This window comes from Rhineura floridana, chromosome 6 (assembly GCF_030035675.1).
Source record: "Rhineura floridana isolate rRhiFlo1 chromosome 6, rRhiFlo1.hap2, whole genome shotgun sequence".
Taxonomy (NCBI): Eukaryota; Metazoa; Chordata; class Lepidosauria; order Squamata; family Rhineuridae; genus Rhineura; species Rhineura floridana.
The window spans coordinates 68,186,888-68,209,769 of NC_084485.1; the positions used below are offsets into that span (position 1 = coordinate 68,186,888).

At 42.9% G+C, this 22,882-nt stretch overlaps 1 protein-coding gene across 3 annotated transcripts in view; it reads left to right on the forward strand.

Annotated features, from left to right (window-relative positions):
• Window positions 1-22,882, forward strand: part of PIK3C2B (phosphatidylinositol-4-phosphate 3-kinase catalytic subunit type 2 beta) — a 127,400-nt gene that overhangs the window by 24,221 nt on the left and 80,297 nt on the right. Inside the window, exons 2-5 of one of the 3 annotated variants that reach the window (XM_061632210.1) lie at window positions 7,825-8,820; window positions 14,806-14,906; window positions 15,604-15,758; window positions 21,256-21,376. In XM_061632210.1, the coding sequence (XP_061488194.1) occupies window positions 7,906-8,820; window positions 14,806-14,906; window positions 15,604-15,758; window positions 21,256-21,376 (1,292 nt within the window). In that variant the 5' untranslated portion in view covers window positions 7,825-7,905. Of the gene's footprint in view, window positions 1-7,824; window positions 8,821-10,950; window positions 11,353-14,805; window positions 14,907-15,603; window positions 15,759-21,255; window positions 21,377-22,882 lie in introns of those variants that run through there. The other 2 variants (XM_061632211.1, XM_061632212.1) reach the window with 2 other exon arrangements.

Sequence of the window (22,882 nt, forward strand, 5' to 3'; positions counted from 1 at the left end):
TGGATGTGGTGTCAGGAGCATTGGATTGTCTCCACCGCTATGCCTGCACTGCGCTGAAGGCCTTGCCCCTCCCAATAAGTAGTAGTAACACTTAGCATTCAGAAGCCAGATGCGCAACAGAGCCCTGCCTGCGTCACCCTGCTGACTGCTGCAGCCTCCAACTAGTCCTCTCCATTCTCTCTCCCCCCCCCTTGGATTGATGATGAAGGGCACATCCAAGTAGCTTCAGTCATACAGGTATATATTGCAGAGCTTGGAAGATTACTTTTAAAAAGTAATAAATTACAGTTACAATTACTTGGCCCAAAAGTAGTAATTACCGTTACAATTACAATTGCTCTGAAAGTAACTGATTACTTTACTTTTTCTCAAAAGTAATCACTACAATTACATTTCAGTTACTTTTTTAAAAAAACTCCTACAAGGTGCTGGCCTTGGCTGCTGCACATCTAAGAAGCCTAAAACAATATTAAAAATAAACACACACACACAGGGGGTAGTAGAATAAAAAAAATTATCCATAAGATTAACATAATGGCATAACAGAATCTCACATCCCCCCAAGCAATGAAGATACCCCAACTCTTGAAATCAAATTTTACACCTGAAATGCTTGTATAATATGTTTCTGTTATGTCTCAAAAGAACAAGATGCTCAAAGAGCATGTCAGACAAGGAATGTCTTTTTACAGTCATTACGTTGCCACCAGTACTGAACAGGCGTTCTACTGCGGCACTTGAAGGCATGCCTGTGTTGTGCTGCAAAAAACACCGCAGCACACGTGGAAAGCCATGGAGTGATGACACTTCCCTGCTGGGAGACCTCAGGTACCTCACCAGTTCCTCCTCAGCAGTGTCCACTGCTGACTTCTTGCCCTGGGGCAGAAAGTTAAAGAAGTCATCTTCTAAGTCATCTCCTTCCTGGTCTTTATCTGAAGACTGATCACTGTCCTCATTAAGTACACCCATCTTTATTTCAGCTTTCAACAAGGCTTCCATTGTGTATCTAAGAAAGAGAGAGGATATGTTAACACATATATGTTAGGAAACCATCATCTGCTCTTCATTTCCTGATGCTTGTCATGTCCCCTGGTTCAGGGTCCAGCCTGAGCCTGTGGATGATGACATGGAAGGTAGGAAGGTGACCAAGTCACCACACTCATGGGGCAGCACAGCAGACCCTTAAGGATTACCTGCAGCAACCCAAGGTTGTGATGAGGAGCCCCAAGAAGAAAAGGCCCAGCCCCTGCCTACCACCTTAAGCCCTCTGATGCCTCCCTTGAGACAGCATTTCCCTTGGAGTAATCCACCCAAAGGGCTTCCCTAATGTTCTTACTTGTTGGTATGGGTGGCGGCCTGACACAATTCCAGCCAATCTAGTTTGAAGCGAGGGTGTAGGCAGGCTGCCAGAAGAAGCCTCTTGTCCTCCCAGATAGCTGCAAACCGCTTTCTTAGGGCTTCGCGCACACCTCTCAGCAGCTGAAAACAGTATGTGTACCTCTCAGGTTTGTTTTCCAGTCCTTCTAACTTGCGGTCCAGATTGCAGAGCGTTGGTAGCAAATACCCCATGAACATGCCGTTCTCCCGTTGCAGGATATCTAGGGACTGGGCTAGTGGCTCCATAATCTCTGTGTATTCCTGTACCACTTCAATCTCAGCAGCTGTGATCCTGGACAAGGAGCAGCGGTCCATTATGGCGTGCATTTTTAGTGGCACAGTTGACAGGAGCTCATGTAGTTGCTTCAACGCATCAAAGGTGGAATTCCACCTGGTCTTATTCGGTACCTTCAGATACACACCACATTGCGCACGGATATACTCAGCAATCTGGGCTGACTGGTTCTGCTTGGACCACAACTTGCTGCACTTTCCCATCAAGGAACGAAACTGTTTCTTGAAAGGACCAAGAAGACTACTTTTGGAGGAGTCAGAAAGCATGGCCTCTATGTCTTGTGTTGCCACAAGGTTGAGGGTGTGGCTAGCACATCTCTGGTGTGGTGGTAAAACAAAATCCTCTCCTGAGTCTGCAGCTTCTTCCTCTGCCTCAGGTCCTGTGTCCAGGATCTCACAGATAGGCACAAAGTCCACCTCAGCCTCCTCCTCCTCCTGGTTATCACCATCATTGTCACTGGTGCCTGCAGCTTCCACTGGTTCTTTGGCCATGAAAACTCTGAACACTTTCACAGAGTTGGAGCCATTGTCTGTAGTAGTGCACATAACTTTGTTGTGGATCCTGTACTGCACATGTACATCATGCAGTGCTTTTGAAAGGACATCGTATGTATGGCGCCCCTTCAGACGCTTACAAGCCAAGGCCCCGACCTCACGTTTCAGGGTAGTTGGGTTGATCCAGTGGGCTGTTACCCCAAAGTAACTCTTCTTGCCATTGGTCCAACAATCTGCAGTGGTTGCTATATATGCCACAGCACCCATTCGGTTTGCAAAAGTTTCTCTCATGTGGCATGCTCTCTTCTCAATTCTGTCTCTCAGAGTCTTGGCACATATGATGGTGAGATCTTTGGGGAGTGCAGTGCGAACCAGATTAATGAATGATGGTTTGTCCACAGTCTGAAGTGGTAATGTCTCCTCTACAATGAAATCAATGATTCTCCTGTCGAGATTGCTCTGGGTGACAGGCTCCCTGCCAGATCCCCACCTCTCAAGGGTTGTCTGCTGCTGCTTCAGCATTTTGGGAGGAGGGGTGTCAAGCATTGGTTCAGGAAGGCCACGTCTCCTTGCCTTTATTGCTTCTTCAGTTGCTCTCAGCTTCTCAGGGTGTGCCCTCTGAGGAAGAAGAACAAAGTATGAATCCAAGAAAAAATGGAAGAGGAACTTCACAATTTAAACATAAATAGACAATGGACACTCTTTGAGGACCAGCATGACAAAGGCTTACCTCAAAATGTTTCTTCACGTTGGATGAGGAGGAAACAGCTGATCTCAGATTTTTGATCCTTGGAAGGCAGTAATTGCATCGTACAACAACATTTTCCCCACTCTGGCTCACAAATGTACAAGCTTTCTCAAAGCCAAACCATGGTACTTGCTGTTCTGCAGATGTGGCTGTGGGCAACTGGCACTGCTTCATGCCCTCCTCCTCCTCATGCACAGGGCCTCCTTTCTGAACCTCACTTTCTAGTTTTGCCTCCTCAGGATCAACAAGCTGTGACTCAAGTGGCCACACTAACTGACTGCTGCTCTCAGCAGCAAAACCTGCAACAGGCGTCTCTGTAATAAACAAGAGATAATGCTCCTATATGGGTGAACTTCAGCTGTGATGTGCCCCCATCTCTTCCCCATGCTGCAAGATGCCCCAGTCAGAGTGGAAGTAAGCAGGTCAATAGCACAATTAAAAGAGATCCTATTTGCATCATTTTTGCTCACTGAATAACCCTGCCTGGGCCAGTCTAACCTACTATCTCACAGGTTGTTGTGAGAACAAAATGAGACTAGGGTTCAAATCCCCACATAGCCATGAAGCTCACTGGGTGACCTTGGGCCAGTCACTGCCTCTCAGCCTCATGAAAACCCTATTCATAGGGTCACCATAAGTTGGAATCAACTTGAAGGCGGTACATATATTTTTTATTTTGAATATGATGATTATGATAATAAATATGCAGCATTTCAAATTAATTCTGTATGAGAAGCATTCCATGCCAAGCTTGGAAAACCAAGGATGAGGTATAAAATGTAGACAAAAATACTTTTGACAAAATGCCATTTATCTTTTAAATCTATATCTATAATTAGCAATACAGCTGAATGATGTATGTAAAGTATTTTTTCTTTCCCTTTTCTTTTTTATTAATATTTTAGTACTGCTGCTAAAGTTCTGATGAAAGAATAAAGCATTCGTTAGCCAAATTCAAATGATTAGAACACATCACATAAATTCCACTGAAGTTGGAGTTTTTGCCATAGAAAATGAAAAAAACATATAACCTATGATAGCCCAATAGACAATCAGAACTAATATAAAACCCTATTGCTTCTCATTTGCAAATCTTGCAAGATCTAAGGTAACTCTAGATCATATGAGTTCAGGTGATGCATGTTATGTACATTTGTATAGATATTAGCAGAGATTGTCAACAGTCTATCTCTCTCTGGGACTGGGAATCTCTCTCTTTCTCACAGAACATGAGTTTGAGAGCTGGGGGACTGAGAGGAGGAGCTGCAAGGACCCTACTTCTCACCTCATCTCTGCCAAGAACAAAAAAATCAGCCTTAAGCCATTTATTATACGCCTAATGATTTTTTATTTTTATTATTATTATTATTACTGAGACAGTTTTTGTCCCACATACAATTCAGTCTTGTGATTAAACAGGACAAAAATACAAATAAAAAGAAAGATAGAGTTCAAATAAATATACAATAAAAAGCTAGCCGGCATATTAAAAGGCAGGAGTGCTCTGTCTGGATAAATACAGCACACAGGTATGCATAGGAACAAGGGGGAGAGTTCAAAAAGCGGGGGAAGGAAGAGAAGTAGGCCGAAGTTTCAGAAGTGCCTTGTGATTGATGGGGGGGGTGGCAGCAAGGCAAGGAGAGGCAGTGGGAGGGGCAGAAGGGGCCACGGGGGGTTGCACACACACACACACACACACACACACACACACACACACACACACAAATCATCGTCACTCACCTCCACAGCTCTTCGCCATTCTGCTGCTGCCTTCTCCTTCGTTGTCCTTGCCCTGGCTTTTTCCTCCGGCGTTCATTTTGTCCTCTCAGACGCTAGCAGGCCCTGCCTATTCACCTCTTCCCTCGTGCCTCCTAACACAGATCACAAGGGAAGAGACAGTCTGCGCAGAGGTCCAATCAGTGTGAGGCACATGTCTTGTGTTAACCAATCACAGCCAGGAGCTGACTTCCCCTTGTTCCTGCCCCCAAGTAACATCCAACCTAACGTGGAAACGTTAAAGTTGCAGCTGAAAAGTAGGGAAATTACTAGTCGTTCCGTTACTTGCCAAATGTAATAGAATTACCCACTTGTTATTTAAAATTGTAACTAATTACAAGTAACTCGTTAAAAATAACGAGTTACTTCCAAGCTCTGATATATTGTGAGTATAATGTTGGTGATTACAGAGAGGTTGGGCTGTTAATTGAGGATTATAATTTTAGGACATTTATTGTGCCTTGAAATGGTGGGCATGGCCTGCATTTTCAACTTTCCTTGAAGAATTACTCAGTGATAAAACAGATTTCAGTCTTAATAGTGTGTTGCTAATGATCCATCATTGCACTCTGTATAAACTTCAAGAATCAGACACATTCCATCGTATTGCAAAACTGCTGAGCAGGCCGTTCTTTTATAGGAACGTAGAGCCTGCAGTGCTGCATGAACCTCCCAAGGCTCTTCTGCTCTTTGTGATTTTCTCTTTCTCCCACATGCAAGATAGAGATGATTCTTCCTTTGAGCAGTTTTACATGGCCTAGTTGGCACAAATCTCATGGCCTATACTTCAGCAAGTGGAATTCTAATATAGGTGACTGGTGAGCAGAGAGAGATCTGGCTGCTCTAGAGAACTCTGTGGTCGCTGTGGTTATATGGTTTGGGGCTGAGGCCAAAAAGAAAAGTGATGTGTGAATTTGTTTTTTCTCTTCTTCTTTCTACATTTGAATCATGAGAGGAAGAGGATGGAAAGGACTGAAATTGCACATATTCCAGAAACTCGTGGTGTGATCAGTACTGTCAATTTGGATAGCTGGCTGCTTTGACAGCTGATATAAGGTTATATATAGCCCAATCCAGTGCATATTTACTTGGAATTAATTCCAGGTGAGTTCAGTAGGGCTAAGAGGAAATAGATCACCGAAAAGGAGGACAAAGAGGACACAGCTTTACATAAAATTTGCCCATGCTAATTTATATGTATAGGTGCACATTTTAAAATAATTGCTATCTTTTAAATATAAATATAATTTCAACATAGTTGACAAAACTGTGACCAGGCGGCCTCTGTATCTGCTCAGTCTGCTGTCCAGGTAGGTGCTGTTGATGGGTAACTTAAAGGCCTCTGCTCCTTCTGTTCTTTATCCTTAAATCAGGTTCAGACTGGACAGCCCTTCAAATACGGGATGTCTCTGTGGGGTAGAACATATGACCTGCCTGACAGTACAGCTTACTCCCAAGTACATATGCATAGAAGTGCAGCTTTGTTTTGTCTTTACTTGCAGCATCTTGTCAAGAAGATGATGGAGAATTCAGTGCAAGGTATCAACAGGTATACTGCACAACAAGGAAGCCATTTAGGGTCAAATACTGGGTTTTTGGCTGATTTAAGCCCTGCAGGTGTGAGCTGGCATGTACAATGAGCATGAATCCAGAGAGGGACATCAGTAACATGGCTGCTGACCCCTGAGTTCTGCTGTTCAGAATGTCTGAACAGTGCCTACATTGTGGTGACTGGTGCGCACTGGTTCTGGTAGAGCAGAAAGCAGGGAGACCAGCAGTAAGTGAAGCTTAAACTAATGACAGGCAGAGCCAATTAATAATAGCTTTTCTCCCATCCTTCTCTCTGTTGAGTGCTACTAGGGCAGGACTGGGACTAAGGAAGAGAAATCTGATATGCAGTGCTGTTCCCTGCATTTTCCGTAAGTAAGAAGGCAGGCAAGTGGGGGCTGGCTGTGGGCAGAATGAAATTGATGGGACAGTGCCCCATTCACCCTAATAGGCCAGCCTCCATTGCCTACATGCATACACTTTGAACATGCATGTACTCTGTCCAGGGATTCTGATGAATGTATGGAACATAAGGATAAGGCTAGCAGGTATAATATTAACCCACCCCTCCATGAGTTCATTGTACATACCTTGCCATGTGAGGATCTTAGCTCTTTTGTTTTGTGTTTTGTTTAGATCCAACTACTCCAGCATTACTAGTTTGGGGATTGGGCTATAAGGTTGCTTTCTCACAGACAAATTAATTCAGAGCACTTCAGCACAGAGCTTGGAAAAGTTACTTTTTTGAACTACATCTCCCATCAGCCCCAGCCAGCACTGGCTGGGGCTGATGGGAGATGTAGTTCAAAAAAGTAACTTTTCCAAGCTCTGCTTCAGCATATCGTACGTTGCTTCCTTGCCATGTTCTCTAATATTACCCTTGTTCACATATCCTTGGCCATCTAGGCAGAGCTTGGAAAAGTTACTTTTTTGAACTACAACCCCCATCAGCCCAATCCAGTGGCCATGCTGGCTGGGGCTGATGGGAGTTGTAGTTCAAAAAAGTAACTTTTCCAAGCTCTGCATCTAGGTCTCCCCTATCCCAGCTATGTTATTCTCTAGTCAGTCTTTAATCTCTTCCCTTGACTTCACACAACATTGTCTTGTCCAGTTTATACTTTTAAGCTCTTCAGGAAGAGGCTGTGTAATTTCTGTGTAGGATCTGACACTATGGCTCTGAACAAGTGGTATCCGGGGTAGAAAGAGAATAAAGACAATATGGAGAAATTAACCAAAAGGCTTCTGGGTTTCCTTATCTGTGATAGAAAATAATTACATTATTTTGGTCAGGTCTGATCACTAATCCCACAATTTTCTGCAAAAAAGTTATGTTTATGTCTGAAGTAAATGTCAAGGTAAACTTCAGTTATTTAGTGATGATTATTGAATGTAAACCTAATGTACTTTTCTTAAGAAACTGACAGAAGACTTGTCCTCCTGAGGGACAGATAAACACTAACAGGTCTCGGCTTCATTTGAGGCCTGTTTTTCGTCAAGTGCAGGTCAACCCAAAACTCTCATTAAAGCAGATAATTGTAAATTAGCACTGGTCTATTTACACTACTTCTTGGTCTCTTCATTTGTAGGTAGCACAGCATGCCTTTCTTCCTAAACCCTGAACTGAGCACCCAATAGTCTTTGGTTTCTGTGGTTTTTTCCTGCAAGAGATGTCTGCAACCAGAGGCAATGGAGAGCACTGGAAGTCCTTGGGGATCAGCTGTAAGGAGCTGGCTCTTGCAGAAGCTCTACAGATGGAGTATGATGCTTTGTCCCGCCTGAGGCAAGACAAGGAGGAGAGCCAGGCAAAGCAAAATACAGACCAACCTCTCATTTCCTGGGATGATCCAATTCTGGATTACAACAAACCTGCTGTAAGGAATGACTGCCACAATATCAAGGTCATGCGAGGCCTCTCTGGCTCAGACCCCACCCTTAATTACAATGCCCTCTCTGGTCAGGAGGTTTCGAGAGCTTTTGGGACCAACAATACTACCTCATCTGGCTTGCTGCCTGAGCCAGAGACCCAGCCTTGGTTGAAGGGACCTCTCTCCAGTGACTACTTGTACATCTTTGACAGCACAGGGGATGACTTCCTCACTGAGCCCCCCAATAGTACATCCCACCAGAACAGTAGTAGCAGCAGTTCTCCTAAGAAGCTTTCTCCTCCCCCATTGCCTCCTCGCATTGCCATCTGGAACACCTCTGAAGTGAATCAAGCTTCCTTCAAAGGGTCCCAACCCAATGATATCAACATGTTCTCCTCAGCACATGAGAGGGCTGATGGAAAATTGCTAGGTCGTAGAATCTCAGAAGAGGATCCATATAGCACAGTGGACTATGATGGCATTAACGATGCCATTACCCGCCTAAATCTCAAGTCCACTTATGACAGTGATCTTCTGAGGGAAGCCACATGGAGCTGGAAGGAAGGCAGAAGTATTTTTGAGAAAGAAAGCAGCGGGAAGCCAGTTGCTCGCAGCAAGACAATGCCTCCCCAGGTGCCTCCCAGGACCTATGTCTCTAGGTCTGGTGGGCGGAAGAACACTGCAGCCAACAAGAACCGGAGGATATCTGCAGATCCGGTAAGGCCATTCTTATGTAAGCAAAATTATATAGGTCTGAGGAGCCTAAGGCCTTTTGCCATGGCATGGCTGAGGGATCCACATAATGTTCCGTGCTTTTATGTTTTCAGATACAGTGTATATATTACAGGAGTCAAATGATTGGATATCTTCCCTGGAATTCACCAAAATCAAACTCTTAATAGCGGAGAAGTCTTTATTTCCTCTTTTTTCTTTTTTTAGCTGTATCTCAGAAAAACCGCTCTCCTTGCTAAATGAAGCAGTCAAAAAGCTTAATAAATGCCAGATAAGGCTACCCACTCTGCTTTTTGCTTCTCTTTCTACCTACATATTATGATATGATTGTTTAAGGATCCTGTGGCAGCCTTTGCACATACAGCTATATGGCAGCTCTTTCCTACAGCAAATCAATTTGGGGGAGGACTATTGGGACCATGGCACAAGGGGAAAGGACTAATACCTCTTTCCTGTGCACAACAGTTCTGATTCTGATTGGCCCCAACAGCTACATTTGTAAATGAACAAGTTCCCTCAAAACACGTTGAATGTAATCACACATTTAACTGCATATATAGTTCGGCCCTTTAGACTTCAAGTCCCTGTAGTTAGTGTGGCTCATAGCTATACACCTGGACAGTATGCCACTCCACTCAGTTGTCCAAATCCATCAGTCCACCTGTTCCTGGATCTCTACTATGTAGGAACAACTGACCACTTCTCCATTTTCCCAGGTTAGGCAGGCTGGAGTTTGGATAACACCTATTGCTTTAGCAATGATGCAGCTCATACTGGGAGCTTCCACATAGGAGCTGAAGATTCCACCCCTTCCTGGCTCTCACCCAGGCCCTGATTCAATCAGGTGCTTCCATTTGCTGCTCCTTCCTCCTGAGAAGCATTATGTATTAGAAGGACACTTCAGGAATAGATCTAAATTTCCTGCCTGGCGAGCCATTTCTTCTGCTTCTACGAAGATGGTGGTGGTGGTCTGACAGTCAGCTAGGAACCTAGTCAGCTGGTGTGGGTATCTCAAGCCCTGGGCAGGGAGGGACAAGTCTGTCCATTTTCATTTTTCTCCATTTCTAATTTTTCAAGTTTTAAGTTGGGTCTATCACATTTCTGCATAAATTTGCATTTTTTTTCTGAAAAAGTGCTCAGGACAATTTGCTGTCATTCAGTGTCATTTTTTTAAAAACGAACAATGCAGTTTTGTATATTATTTTCATGAATGTGTATGTTTTTATGCACACATCCCCTATAGACACATTTTGGTACACATTGTTTGGTTGGAGAACTACACTGCAACATTCAGAGAAGTGCAAAGGGCAGCTGCATTTTACAGAAAAGAGGAAGGCCAGACAAGAGAGGGATTGATTCCATAAAGGAAGCCACAGACCTGAACTTAGAAGATCTGAACAGGGTAGTTCACGACAGATGCTCTTGGAGGTTGCTGATTCATAGGGTCACCATAAGTCATAGTCGACTTGAAGGCACATAACAACAATTGTTTCAAGAAGCACAAATTAGGTAGTTTTGCATTAAAATGCAACCTGAACTGAATTACATCCCCGTCCTTAGTCCTGAGGCACGAATATCTGGCTCTACTGAATCTTCAGGGTCATTGGCAGTGTGGAGGTCTTCTGGAGGTCCTGCTCCCCTTGCCCCTTCTCTGTGAAGACTGTGGGTTGCAACCAGTACCCAGTCTCACAACATAAAATCTCTTCTCCTTTTGGGAACCTCTCTCAATTTGTTCATTTTGCACTAAAATGCTGAACTGAAAGGCAAAACTCTCATGAAAGGACACATAAAAACAGCAGCCTGGGATGCTCTTGGAATAACAGATTCTGAGCCTGTTTCCTGTTCCTCATCCTGACTTAAATGCCACCATGGGAATTAATTGTCCCACTTGCATGTTGCCTGTACTGAAGCTTGCTGGCAAACCATCAGCTGCTTTGACAGCATGCCTTGAAAGGGCTGTGTACATCTGTTGCGCTATTTATATGATCCACACAACAGCAGTCAAAGGGAAAGGCGGTGTCTAGTAAAAAGTTTTTCCAAAAGACATGAGTGTATCCTGACTGTTAGCACTCCTGTTTCCCAGAAGCGGTAGCTTCTGAAATGTCACATGATCCTCAGAAAAGAAACTGCCTACATGCTAGGAGCAGTGCGACAGGCTAGTTTTCTGTTAGTAAGCAAGGACTGGGAATATCCTTCGCATTTTCCCCTTTCTTCCTTAATCCTTTTAAGAAGAATTGCCTAGCAAGAATTCTATAGAAGTCTACTTTCTATAGGATTCTTTTGCTATAGCAAGATTCTCAGTTAAAAGGGACATCCATGGGGATATCTTTTACTCGATGCTTCTGGGATTGTGAATGGGACAAGGCATAGTTTTGGACATTAAGAGTAGATGATCAATACCTCTGGAATCTAAAGGATATAAATGCAAGCAAGTTTCCCATCATCAATAAACTTCCTGGGACCAACTCCTCGTATGCCCAGTGAGAAATGTTGTCAGAAGCTGCTGGCAGAAGTTATGTAAGTTGTTCTCTGCTTTTGCTGTGCAAGAAACTAATTATAAAAGAGCATTAAAATTGTCTTTAGCGTCTGTTGTGTTCTGTCCTTTTCTTTCTCTCTCCATCTCTCCACATTTCTCTAACTATTTGGTGGGTTAATTGCTGTGACAGTGGGACCTTTGTTTGCTTTGAAAGAGTGAATTGAGGCTCTGAGACCGTGCAAGCACTCCAGCCTGACATTCAAAGTGTTTCTGTCCTTGCTCCTTATTCTACTGTAACATTTGGGAAGGAGGCACTAGAAACAAAATGAAATGGTTTTGAGAGTTGTCCCTCCCTCTCCCTCTCTTTTATAACATCTACTGCTACTACTTGGCTGTGTGACGATGATGATGATGAAACAAACAAACAAAAAAGCAAACTACTTCAGCCATGTTTGATACATAATTAGGGATGGAAAGATGTCTCAGTTTCGATCCTCTCCATTTCTCATTTTTCCAATCTTAAATTCAGTTCTCCACATTTCTGCTGCAGTTTGTGATTTTTTTAAAAAAAGAATCCTCATGAAAATTCTTCAGTATTTTAGTGCAAATTTCTCCTGACTCACACATTTTTGTATGCAGTTTTGACTAATGCACATATTTTTGCAAGCACTTTTTCCTGATACAATGCATTTTGTATGTTATTTTCACAAATATATTCATTTTTATGCACACTTTCCATTTATATGTGGGTTTTTTTAAAAAAAACCATTGGTTGAACAACTGTATTGCAAAATCCAGATAAATGTGAATTTCAAAGGCTGGTTGTGTTTTGGTTCTCAAATTCTTTCAGAAAGTGAGGTTTTGATCGATTTGGCTGTAGAAGTGAACTGAATCAGCATCATCCCAGCAGAGCTACAAACATCTGGGATAAATCAAATAACAAAGAACCCAGATCCATACGGAGGAGTATTGATCATAATCTATACCAGTGGTTCCCAAACTTTTTCCCATGGACCATTTGAAAACTTCTGAGATCTTGGCAGACCACTTAAAGATTTCCTGCTGGATGTAGCACTTGTAATACCTTGTGCTAGATGCTGGATTATTTTTAACTGTATTTTTACACACATACCATGGACTACCTGAATGAAGTTTGTGGACCACTGGTGGTCTGAGGGCCACAGTTTAGGAATTCCTGTACTGTATCAGTCCTGTAAAATAGTTAACAGTGCACTCATATGCATTTTTACTCAGGAGTAACTTCCACTATGTCCACTGGGGCTTACTCCCTAGTAGATCCAAATTTAGATTTCTACAAAGTCAGCGATGCCCCTATTAATATCTATAATACCTGCCGTGCCTATATTGAAATCCTCATGGATTGATAGTATTTTAGGAAATTCCTTCTCCCATATTTATCTCACTGATACTTAAGATATGTGCAGGAGCCCTTGTTCTGATTCTGTATCCATATAAATAGCTCTGTCTCTTTTCAGTGTTTAGTTAACAAAGTGATGGCCAGCCCCTTTTGCAAGCATGCTAGATGTCAAATCTTGACGTCTGAGACAGTGTTGCTCTAAGTGAAGTGCAATACAAAAGCAGACTCCTGTGCCTTGATGTAGTTTTGCCTTTAATCTTTGACCATCTGGCTTCTAAACAGAGTGAACGAATGCACCTTATAGATTCTGGAACGTAGGAAGCTGCTTTATACTAGTCAACCCAGGATTGTCTATTCCACAGGTGGGAAATCTGTGGCCCTCCAGATGTTGTTGGACTCCATCAGTCCCAGCAAGGATAGCCAGTGGTCAGGGACTATGGGAGTTGTAGTCCAGCAATATCTGGAAAGCCACAGGTTCCACACCTCTGGTCTGCTCTGACTGGCAGCAGCTCTGGAGTCTCAGACAGGAGTCTTTTCTATGACCTGCTACCTGACCCTTTTTATAACTGGGGATGCCAGGGATCGAACCTGAGACCTTCTGCATGCAAAGCACGTGCTCTTCCACTGAGCTCTGATTGCTTCCTGGAGTAGAATTCTAGCAATATATAATGGTGTGTTGGGGGAGGCGCATTCTTTGTATAAGAACTGGGTCTTTACAGACAAGTATGTCCCTTTTTTGTCTGCAAGCCATTGAAGAATATGTTATTCTCCCAAGACTTTCCTTTCTATTGAGTCATTGGTGAAATTCTGGCCAGTTTCTTTTAGGTTGTGGAATGCTGTTTGGTGTTTTTTTGTCATATGAATAATTCTTTAACATTGTCTACAAAGTGTTTCTACATCTCATTGGAGAGTTTTTCAGAAAAATGTTTTACAAATATTTGACACATATCAAATAAATACAGTGCAGATCAATCTATGGACCAGTCTAGGCTGCTGAATGCATACACCTCCCCACCCAGCTTCCCTCAGAACTGCCACATAGATACAACTCTAGAAATCCAGTTTATGGTACATTCATGCACTGACCTTTGGCCATATCTGTTCATAGTAGGTCCTTGGCACTCAAGATGTATTCTGCTTTCTTCTGCTGCTGCTGCTGTTTTCTTCTTCATCTTCTTCTTCAAAGGCAGGAAATAACTCCAAAATCATTTGCAGCAGTTCTGCATTGGCTCAAAGGAGTGTAGCTGTAATTAATCCATCATTGACACAATCATTGTTATCAGTCATTGAAAGCCAAAGCAAGCACCGCCACATTACAGTAAACTGGTTCGATCTGCAACATAAACCCAATTCACAACTCACATTTATCACAGCACTGCAAAGCTGTCCAACCTGGTATGGTAAAGGTAGGTTGAGTTAAAAGGAAGGCATGTGGAGAAGAAGCAATCTCTTATCCTCATCATCATGTGCAGACATCTGTGCTTATCTACACAACTTACCTTGCTGGCACCCTGATTGTTGTGTGGATTGGAGCATAGTGTCCATTGCACTAAGGGCAGGTTGTACTCAGGAACACTCAGGAAGCTGTCTTATACTGAGTCAGCCCATTGGTCCATCTTGCCCTGTATTGTCTACACTGACTGGCAGCGGCTTCTCAGGATTTTGGACAGGGGTCTCTCCCACCTTTACCTGGACATGCTGGGGATTGAACCTGGGACCTTCTGCTTGCAAGGAAGATGCTGTACAATTGAGCTACGATCCTTCCCCCACATTGTGTGAACCAAAGGCATTTTCTTGCACAAGGGAATTTTCAAATTTCTGCTGATTCTTCCCTCCAGCTGTACCCCCCCTGCTTCATCCCTCACCATTCCTGAGAGTCCCTGACCATCAGGAGCAACTTTCGGGGGGAGGGTGGAATTCAGGGGGCAGCAGCATGGAGGAAGAGCAAAATCCCTGTTCCAAGAGCAAACTTCAAATTGTGCTTGTTAGGATCTAACCCTGTATTCTGGGAATAAAAGAAATCTGAGACTGGCTGGTGCATGAGAATGGGATGGATAGTTGAAACTATTTTTCGCTGACAGTATTGTCTCTATTTCCATGCCTTGTCTGGTGTCAGACCACTTCTCGGCATTATCCTGCGGCCAATGGCTATGAGCTGTTTGAGGTTTCTGAGGAGAAGGATGAAGAGGTTGCTGCTTTCTGCCATATGCTGGATGTGTAAGTAGGAGCCTAGGATAGAAAACAGACACAGCACCCTACCAAGGCTTTCCATTGGCTTAAATTCCTGAGTTCTCCAAGTTCCAGTCCTTTTGTAGTACGCTTGGGGGCGGGGAGAACAAAAACCCAATGAAGACTGAACATGCTGAGTGAGCACAAAATGCTTACTGACTGGAAGTAGCCATCCACACTACAACATTTTGCTGCAGGTCTCCCTTGTAAATATTTAAGTTCCAAAGGAGATTTTAGCAAATGGAAAGCCTTAGTAGAGTGCCCTTGGAACTTTATCGATTTTTCTGTCTCCTGTAGGAATTGTAAGGCACTGTTCTAGGTGACGTATGATTTTTAATTGTATTTTTACGGACATATCACGGACTACCTGAATCAAGCTTGTGGATCCCTGGTGGTCCATGGACCACAGTTTGGAACCCCTAGATTAGGTGTTAAGTCAGACAAATGTCTCTTAGAGAAGATCAAATGAGTTCTTTGAGTAAATGGGAAAATAAATTTCAGATCTCAGTAGGTATGAATCTTAACAGGGGGAGAGGACAAGGAGATAAAATACAAAGCCCTTTGACATCTTCCTGTTATAAAAAAATGAAGGGAAAAGAGGAATCCTATCAGATATCAGTGGGAATGGGCAAGGGGCATAGGATGGTAATGGAAACTAATTGTACCCATCTTGTTTTGCCCACAGACTGAGATCTGGCTACAGTACCAAGGACTACTCCCTTACTGGTTATGTCTGGAGCACTGTCAACCTCAGTCCCGAACACCTCGGCCTTGGGGTCAGCTTGAAAGTGACTGTGGTTTACGACAGCCTGCAGGAGCCTCTCACTTTCACTTGTGACTGTAAGTTGTTGGTTTGAACTGGGAAGCCCTTTCTACTCATACTAGCAGAGCATAGATTCTCACACTGTGTTCCATGGATCACTGGTGATCCACACCAATTCAGGTGATCCACAGAAAGGTGCTGGAGTAGTCAAGAATATCTGTACTGGGTCTTACACTTGATTTTTTTTTTCCAGATGACAAGAGATCCATTTTGACAAGGGCTGGATTGTCAAATAGGCTAACAAAGCCTTGCCCTAGGGCCTGTGATTGTCATAATATGGTGCTGGCTTTGATGCTGGCGCTGAAGCAAACAATATTATTTTAAAAATAACATTTATGTGCTTTGATGAAGAGGTGGAGTTTGTTAAGTAATCCATGAAGACCCCCAGCAATTTTCAAGGGGTTGCTGGGTTTGGGGAGTTTTTAAGAACTGCTGCCATAGTGGGTATATCATGCACTCCTTTTCATCCCAATGACAGGACCACTGTGAGTTGCACTAGATGAATGGTTCCCAAACTTTTTTCCCTGTGGACCATTTGAAAATTTCTGAGGGTTTTGGCAGACTACTTCATTATTTTTTCTGCCTTTTGTAGCAGTTGTAACATGCTGTGCTAGGTGCTGTACGATTTTTACAGGCATGCTGCAGACCACTTGAATGGAGCTTGTGGACCAGCAGTAGTCCACGGACCACAGTTTCAGAACTCCTTCACTAGACAATAATACAGACATTTCTTCTGGAACATACAGTCAGGGTCAAGCTAGATGTTAATTGTGTTAGTGCATTTTAATGTGCATGTTTTTTGTTATAGCAGCTACAAGGAAGTCTGAGTAGCGGGGGAGTGGGGGGATGTTTAACTCTCAGAAGTTGTATTTTACTTTATCTTGTACGCCACCTAGAGTGGCCGCTTGTGCGGCCAGATAGGCGGCCTAGAAATAAAATTTATTATTATTATTATTATTATTATTAGGTCAAGGAAAGCCTTTCTTGGTGCCAATGGAAGCTCTACTTGCAATGCAAATAGCAGCTCCAAGACGGCCTCCTCAGATATTTTGGGAACAATAAATGTATAGTTATTACTCATTTATGTAAGAGATCAAGACACCATTTCTTAAATTAGGCTTTTTTCTGGGGTTAGTCTATTTTATTTATAAAAAGCATTTATAAAATGTCTTCTCATAAAAAAACAGCAGTTTAAAAATACAGTCTTCAAGTCATTTCCCCAGCACTCAGACTGATATTCAGTTGTGTGTGTGGTATTGTTGGGGAATGAGGTTTCTTCTTTTCTCTTCCCTGCCCCTATCTCCATGTTTGCACATACACAATAATTGTGAATGCTTTGTAGAATATGGTTGTGCTTTGTCTATTTTATAGCAGTTGTGATATCATTAGTGATCAATAACATGCTTTCCCTGCCACAACATTTTGTGGACCTTTAGAAAGTAAACCATGGTTTAACCACAAGTTGTCCAATAAGTGTTCAAACAAATCATGGTTGTTTCCTCCAAAGTTTGTTTTGTTTTCCAGCTACTCTTGCCTTGTACCTTTGTAGCTTGCGGAGCATGTGGCCAAACAAACCATGGTTAAGGAACGGTGCTGGGATCACATATAATGCCAAGCCATAGTTAAGTTGCAGGGCAGATTCATATGTAGCATAAAACAATGGTTTAATTCATAGTTTAATAAACCATGGCTTAGCATTATGTGCAAACCATTGGCTCAAAGGAATGCTGTTTAGTGCAGCCCTTTTAAAAAAAACAAGCTGTGGTGAACATTGGCAAGGTTATCCTCCACATCAATATATGGGTGGCAGCGGCAGCAGCACGACTGCTTACTGGGACAGGGTATCACCAACATGTCATCCTGCTACCAAAAGAATTGTACTGGCTGCTTATTAGCTACCAGGCCAAGTTCAAGGTTTTGGTCTTGGTGTACAAAGCCATATACAGCTTGGGACCAGGATGCCTGAAAGATTGTCTTACCATTTATATACCCAGTCGATCACTGTGCTCTGCAGGTGAGGGCCTCCTGCAGATACCATCTTATCAGGAGGTCTGTTGTGCACAACATAGGAAATGGACCTTTAGTGTGGTGGCACCTACCCTGTGAAATTCCCTCCCCTTAAATATTAGGCAAGTGCCATCTCTGTTATCTTTTCGGTGCCTACTGAAGACCTTCCTCTTTCAACAAGCCTTTTAAATAAAGACCTTATCCCAGTCGTGTTTGTGTTTTTAAGATGTTTTTAAAGATTTTTTAAAAAGATGTTTTTAAAGATGTTTTGTTTTAATATATTTTAAAGTCTGTTTTTATGATATTTTAGTGTTTTTAGTGTTTTCGTTTGCCGTTCTGGGCTCCTACTGGGAGGAAGGGCGTGATATAAATTAAACAAACAACCAAATAAATAAACACCTATATACCCTGACATTTTAACATGCATTTGAAAGAAGCCAGAACTTTTCTGTCTCTCTCTTCATAGTTGGTTATTAAACACTGAATATAATGAATCTGCAAGTGCTGAGCAGCATCTGTGAATTTCACAATTCTGCCCAGAGCTAGGCTTTTTTGGGAGAAATGCATTCTTTATTTTATGTTCAATATTAAATTCACTATTTGAAGTTTATTATCTAGGTGTTTGTCTAGATTTGTCATTTTAATGTTTGCATAACCGTATAGAATTGATTGACAGATGTCCACCTGTGTGTCATAAATAGTGGCCTTTATTTTGATGGAACTGTGTTTTATTCATACAATTCATTAATTTAATGAATCCAAGATTTGCACAATTAATTTAACTTGATCTTTTAAAAAATAAACCTAATTGAGCAGAGACAGAATTCTTGTTAGTATTTCCAGTGTGTAAATGTGAAGTTTAATTTTTTTTAAAATCCTGCAGTTAATTAATTTCAAACCTCTTTCAGTCTCTGCACTTTATGACAGGCCAATCCAAATTTTAGATGCAGAGGAGAATGGCAGAGTCTTAACAATATTAGCTCAAGTCAACTAATTAAGGAAGGTGGAGATACTCTTGTTCCATTGCAAGTTTTTGGCTCATGGCTTGCAGCAGAGTCCTGGGACAGATGTCCTTTCATTTCTTTCTTACTCTAAGAATCCAATTAGCCATTCCATATACATGAAAGACCAATGTTTTCTGACAAAACCAACTCAGATTAACTCTATAGCCTCATTCGCATGTCACAGCAAGCCAAAAGATGATTTACCATCCTGTGCAAACTTGCTGGCTCCCGGAAAGAAGCTCGCACCCACTTTACCTCCTGCCTGGTCCTTTTAACAGAGGGTGGCATGGCAGCCAAACCAAGGTTTGCCTTAGCACATCGTTCGAAGCCAGGACTGTGGTTAAGGTTTTTCCTTCTTAAACACAATTTGTAGCCAAGGTTTGTCTTGTGCTTACAGATTATGGTTAAAGAGGAGACCCTTTCACCACGACCCTGGTTTGGACAACACAGTAAGTCAAACACTGGCTAGCTGCTGTGCCACACTGTGCTAAAAAAAGGGGGAGCAGCAAAGTAGATGTGAGCTCCTCTCTGGAGGGTAGCAGTTCATGCCATCCCAGGAAGCCATAATTGGCTTACTATGACATGTGAACCAGGCCTGTATTTAGAAAGAGGGTGTGTTGATTTTTGTGATCCATGTCAAAGCACATCAAGGACTTCTCCAGGCCAGTAGTCTTCAATCTGAAAGCCAAACATTCCCCTTATATCCATCCTGTAACATGGAACAGATTAGATAGATAGATAGACAGATAGATAGATGCGGGCCCCGCTTATACGGCAGGTTCCGTTCCGGACTGCCGCCGAAAAGCGGTAACCACCAAAAAGCGGAACCCATAGACAATAATGGTGCACGTTGCATGAAAATGACGCGAAAATGGCGTGCGACGAGAAAAACTGCTGTAAAAGCGGAACAAGCACCTTGAAGTGGGGACTTTCCGCATTTGCGCAACGCCAAAAAGTGAAGCGCCGTAAAGCGGGGCCCGCCTGTAGATAGATAGATAGATATCCTGTCTTCCTGAGGATATATCTACATTGCCCACATACTTGTTAAAGAATCATGCCATGGAACACTGGAAATTGTGGCTCTGGGAGAGGGGAAATAAAGCATTCTTATTTCTTAAAAAAAAATCTAAGCATACCCAAACATCAGAGTAAAATACAGTTTCCAAAGAGGAATCTGATAATGCCCACACCAAACTAATTCTTAGCACCCACACCAAAATTAATTCCTAGGACAGGGGGTGGACGATATAATACTTAAAGTAGTATAGGGCTAGTATAATTTTAGTTTGCAGATATCTACCTTTACTCTCTTTTGCCCCATCTAACACTGTCTTTCTACTTTTCTGTTGCAAATGTTGTGATCCCACTGATGTGACTCACCTTGTTGGGTTGCAACCCATTTGAGATCCTGGCCCACTTGTTTAACACCAATGCTGTAGGGCTGGGGTGGAGTTGAGGGCCTCATTTCCTCCAGGAAAATGGTTGGGGGTTGCATGCATATGGCAGGCAGGTCAAAGCAAAAGGGGCAATTATTTTATCTCTTTCTCCCCCCCCCACATCCATCATCCATTCATTCTCTCTCTCATTCCCTCTCTCACACACGAATATCTGTTTACACACACATCCATTCACAAACATACACAAGCGTATGAGCACCCACTGTCTCCTTGATTGATTTATCCATCCATACTCTCTCTCTCTCTCTCTCTCTCTCTCTCACACACACACACACAAACTCTCTCTCTCTCTCTCTCTCTCTCTCTCACTCTCTCTCTCTCTCTCTCTCACTCTCTCTCTCTCTCTCACAGTCACACTCACACACACTCACTCACACACACTCACACTCACACATACTCACACACACACACTCACTCACTCACTCACTCACACACTCACACACACACACACACACACACACACACACACACTCACACACTCACACACTCACACACTCACACACACTCACACACTCACACACACTCACACACACTCACACACACTCACACACACTCACACACACTCACACACACTCACACACACACTCACACACACTCACACACACTCACACACACTCACACACACACACACACACACACACACACACACACACACACACACACACACACACACACACACACACACACACACACACACAAGCACCACCATGACTCTCCCCCCCCCCAAAAAAAAACAGCCAGCCAGCCTTCCTCCATCCACCAATTCACTGCCATTTCAGGCTCACACTAAAAGACTTTAAGCTTTTTTCCCAAAATTTTAATTGGGAGCATCTGGATGGTTTGTTAGCAACATTTTATATTGCTGTGAAGGGAACAGAAACATCAGCGGGGTGTGAGAGAACTGTGGAGGCAGTGATGCCAGAGGGAGTGAATCTGCTAGGCGAGGAGGGAAAGGCCCAGGATGGAGAATTCCTGGGAATTTTGTCTTGAGGCTCATTGTGTTATGTCTGTTTTCTCTTTTCCTCCTCCCCCCCCCATCCTGGCAGGCTCCTCCACGGTGGACTTGCTCATCTATCAGACATTGTGCTACACTCATGATGACTTGCGGGACATTGACGTGGATGACTTTGTACTCAAACTGTGTGGCCTGGAGGAATTCCTGCAAAAGTGAGTGAGTGGGTAATGTTTGTACAGAAGGTTTAGGCTGCCATCCTATATCCACTTACCTTGGAGTAAGTCCTGTTAAACTCAATGAAATAACTTTTGAGTAGACCCATATGACTAACATACATGCTGTTAGACTTCCTGTCTAATTTGTTTTTTGTTGTTTTTTGCTTCCATTGTGCATTCTAAATCTTGTGTTCTCATGTATCCTGGAGAAATAGTGGGGGGCTATATGTGGAGCACCGCCCTATCAACCCTGTGGGTTGTATTCAACATAGCGCTAAGGCAAATGTTCCATCAGTGGAAGGATTTCTCCTTGCAGATTGGAATATTCTTCCCCCACTCCTCCCCTCACACGCCCCCTAAATCTGTTCTAGGTTTTCCCCCAACCCTCTGGAGCAGATTTGGGAATGGTGATGGATGCACATGTGGGGAGGAGAGGGAGGAAAGTTCTCTTGTGCCAGTGGAAGTTGTTTCACTCGTACAATTATTTAGTTGAATACCCCCCTAAATCTTTACCTCTTGTGTCACATCAGCTTGTAAGTTTTGTGCACATTCCTTTAGAGGTAGCAGTGGTGTGGCAGTGCTTATCTGACCTCCTGTCACTGTCATCACATTACCAGGGGGAGGGGGGTGAGACGGCAGCAAGGTCGGCATGGTACAAAGGCACCAGCGAAGCCAATCCAGTGCTATTATCATTTCCAGCCTCTCCCCTCCCCTCCCCTCCCTTCCCCTTCCTCCTCCTGGTAAGTTGCACCAATGCCAGTGGTGGGAGGTCAGATAAGCACTGCTGCCCTGCTGACTGCTACTGTTCTTTAATCCCCTTACAAGTGTGTTTTGTAGACCCCCTCTCTGATCTTCAAAGGATAACTTTTTTACAGCTATCACAGAATATTGTGTTACAGAATTCCAGAGAGAAAGAGAAAGATTGCTGAAAATAACCACTTTGAACTCTTAGGCATGGTGGGACATAAATCTGTAAATAAACAAACAATAATCAGGGTTAGTCCTTGCCATGCTGGTCAAGATGGCATTAATTACAGTTTCACTGCTTCCATTCAGAATACTTTTGTGATTTCACTCATTTGCTGGGCACACACTTTCCATTAGTTTAATAATCACTTAGCATACAACATCCACTTCTTCCCAAAAGGCAGGGGGAGCGGTGATGCGAGTGAATAAACTGGATTATTTTAGCAGCTGTTAGGAGCATGGTTGGGGCTGTGTGATTTATTCTATTTCATAATTTCATAAATCACTGAGATATTCTTGCCAAGACACCCCACCGGAAGTCTTTGGCTATGGAAAGATATTACTAAGTCTCATTAACTGTGTATGCCTTCAAATTCATGTTTCATGGAAGAGTCTCTTCAAGAATTAGAAAGTTGCCAAGTAACACACTTTGGCTGATGGGTCATGCTTAGTAAGTTGGCAAATGAATCAAAAGTTGCTTTTTTTAAAAAAAAGGTTTGTTTTCAATTTATGCTATGAAATCATAAAAGAATGGTC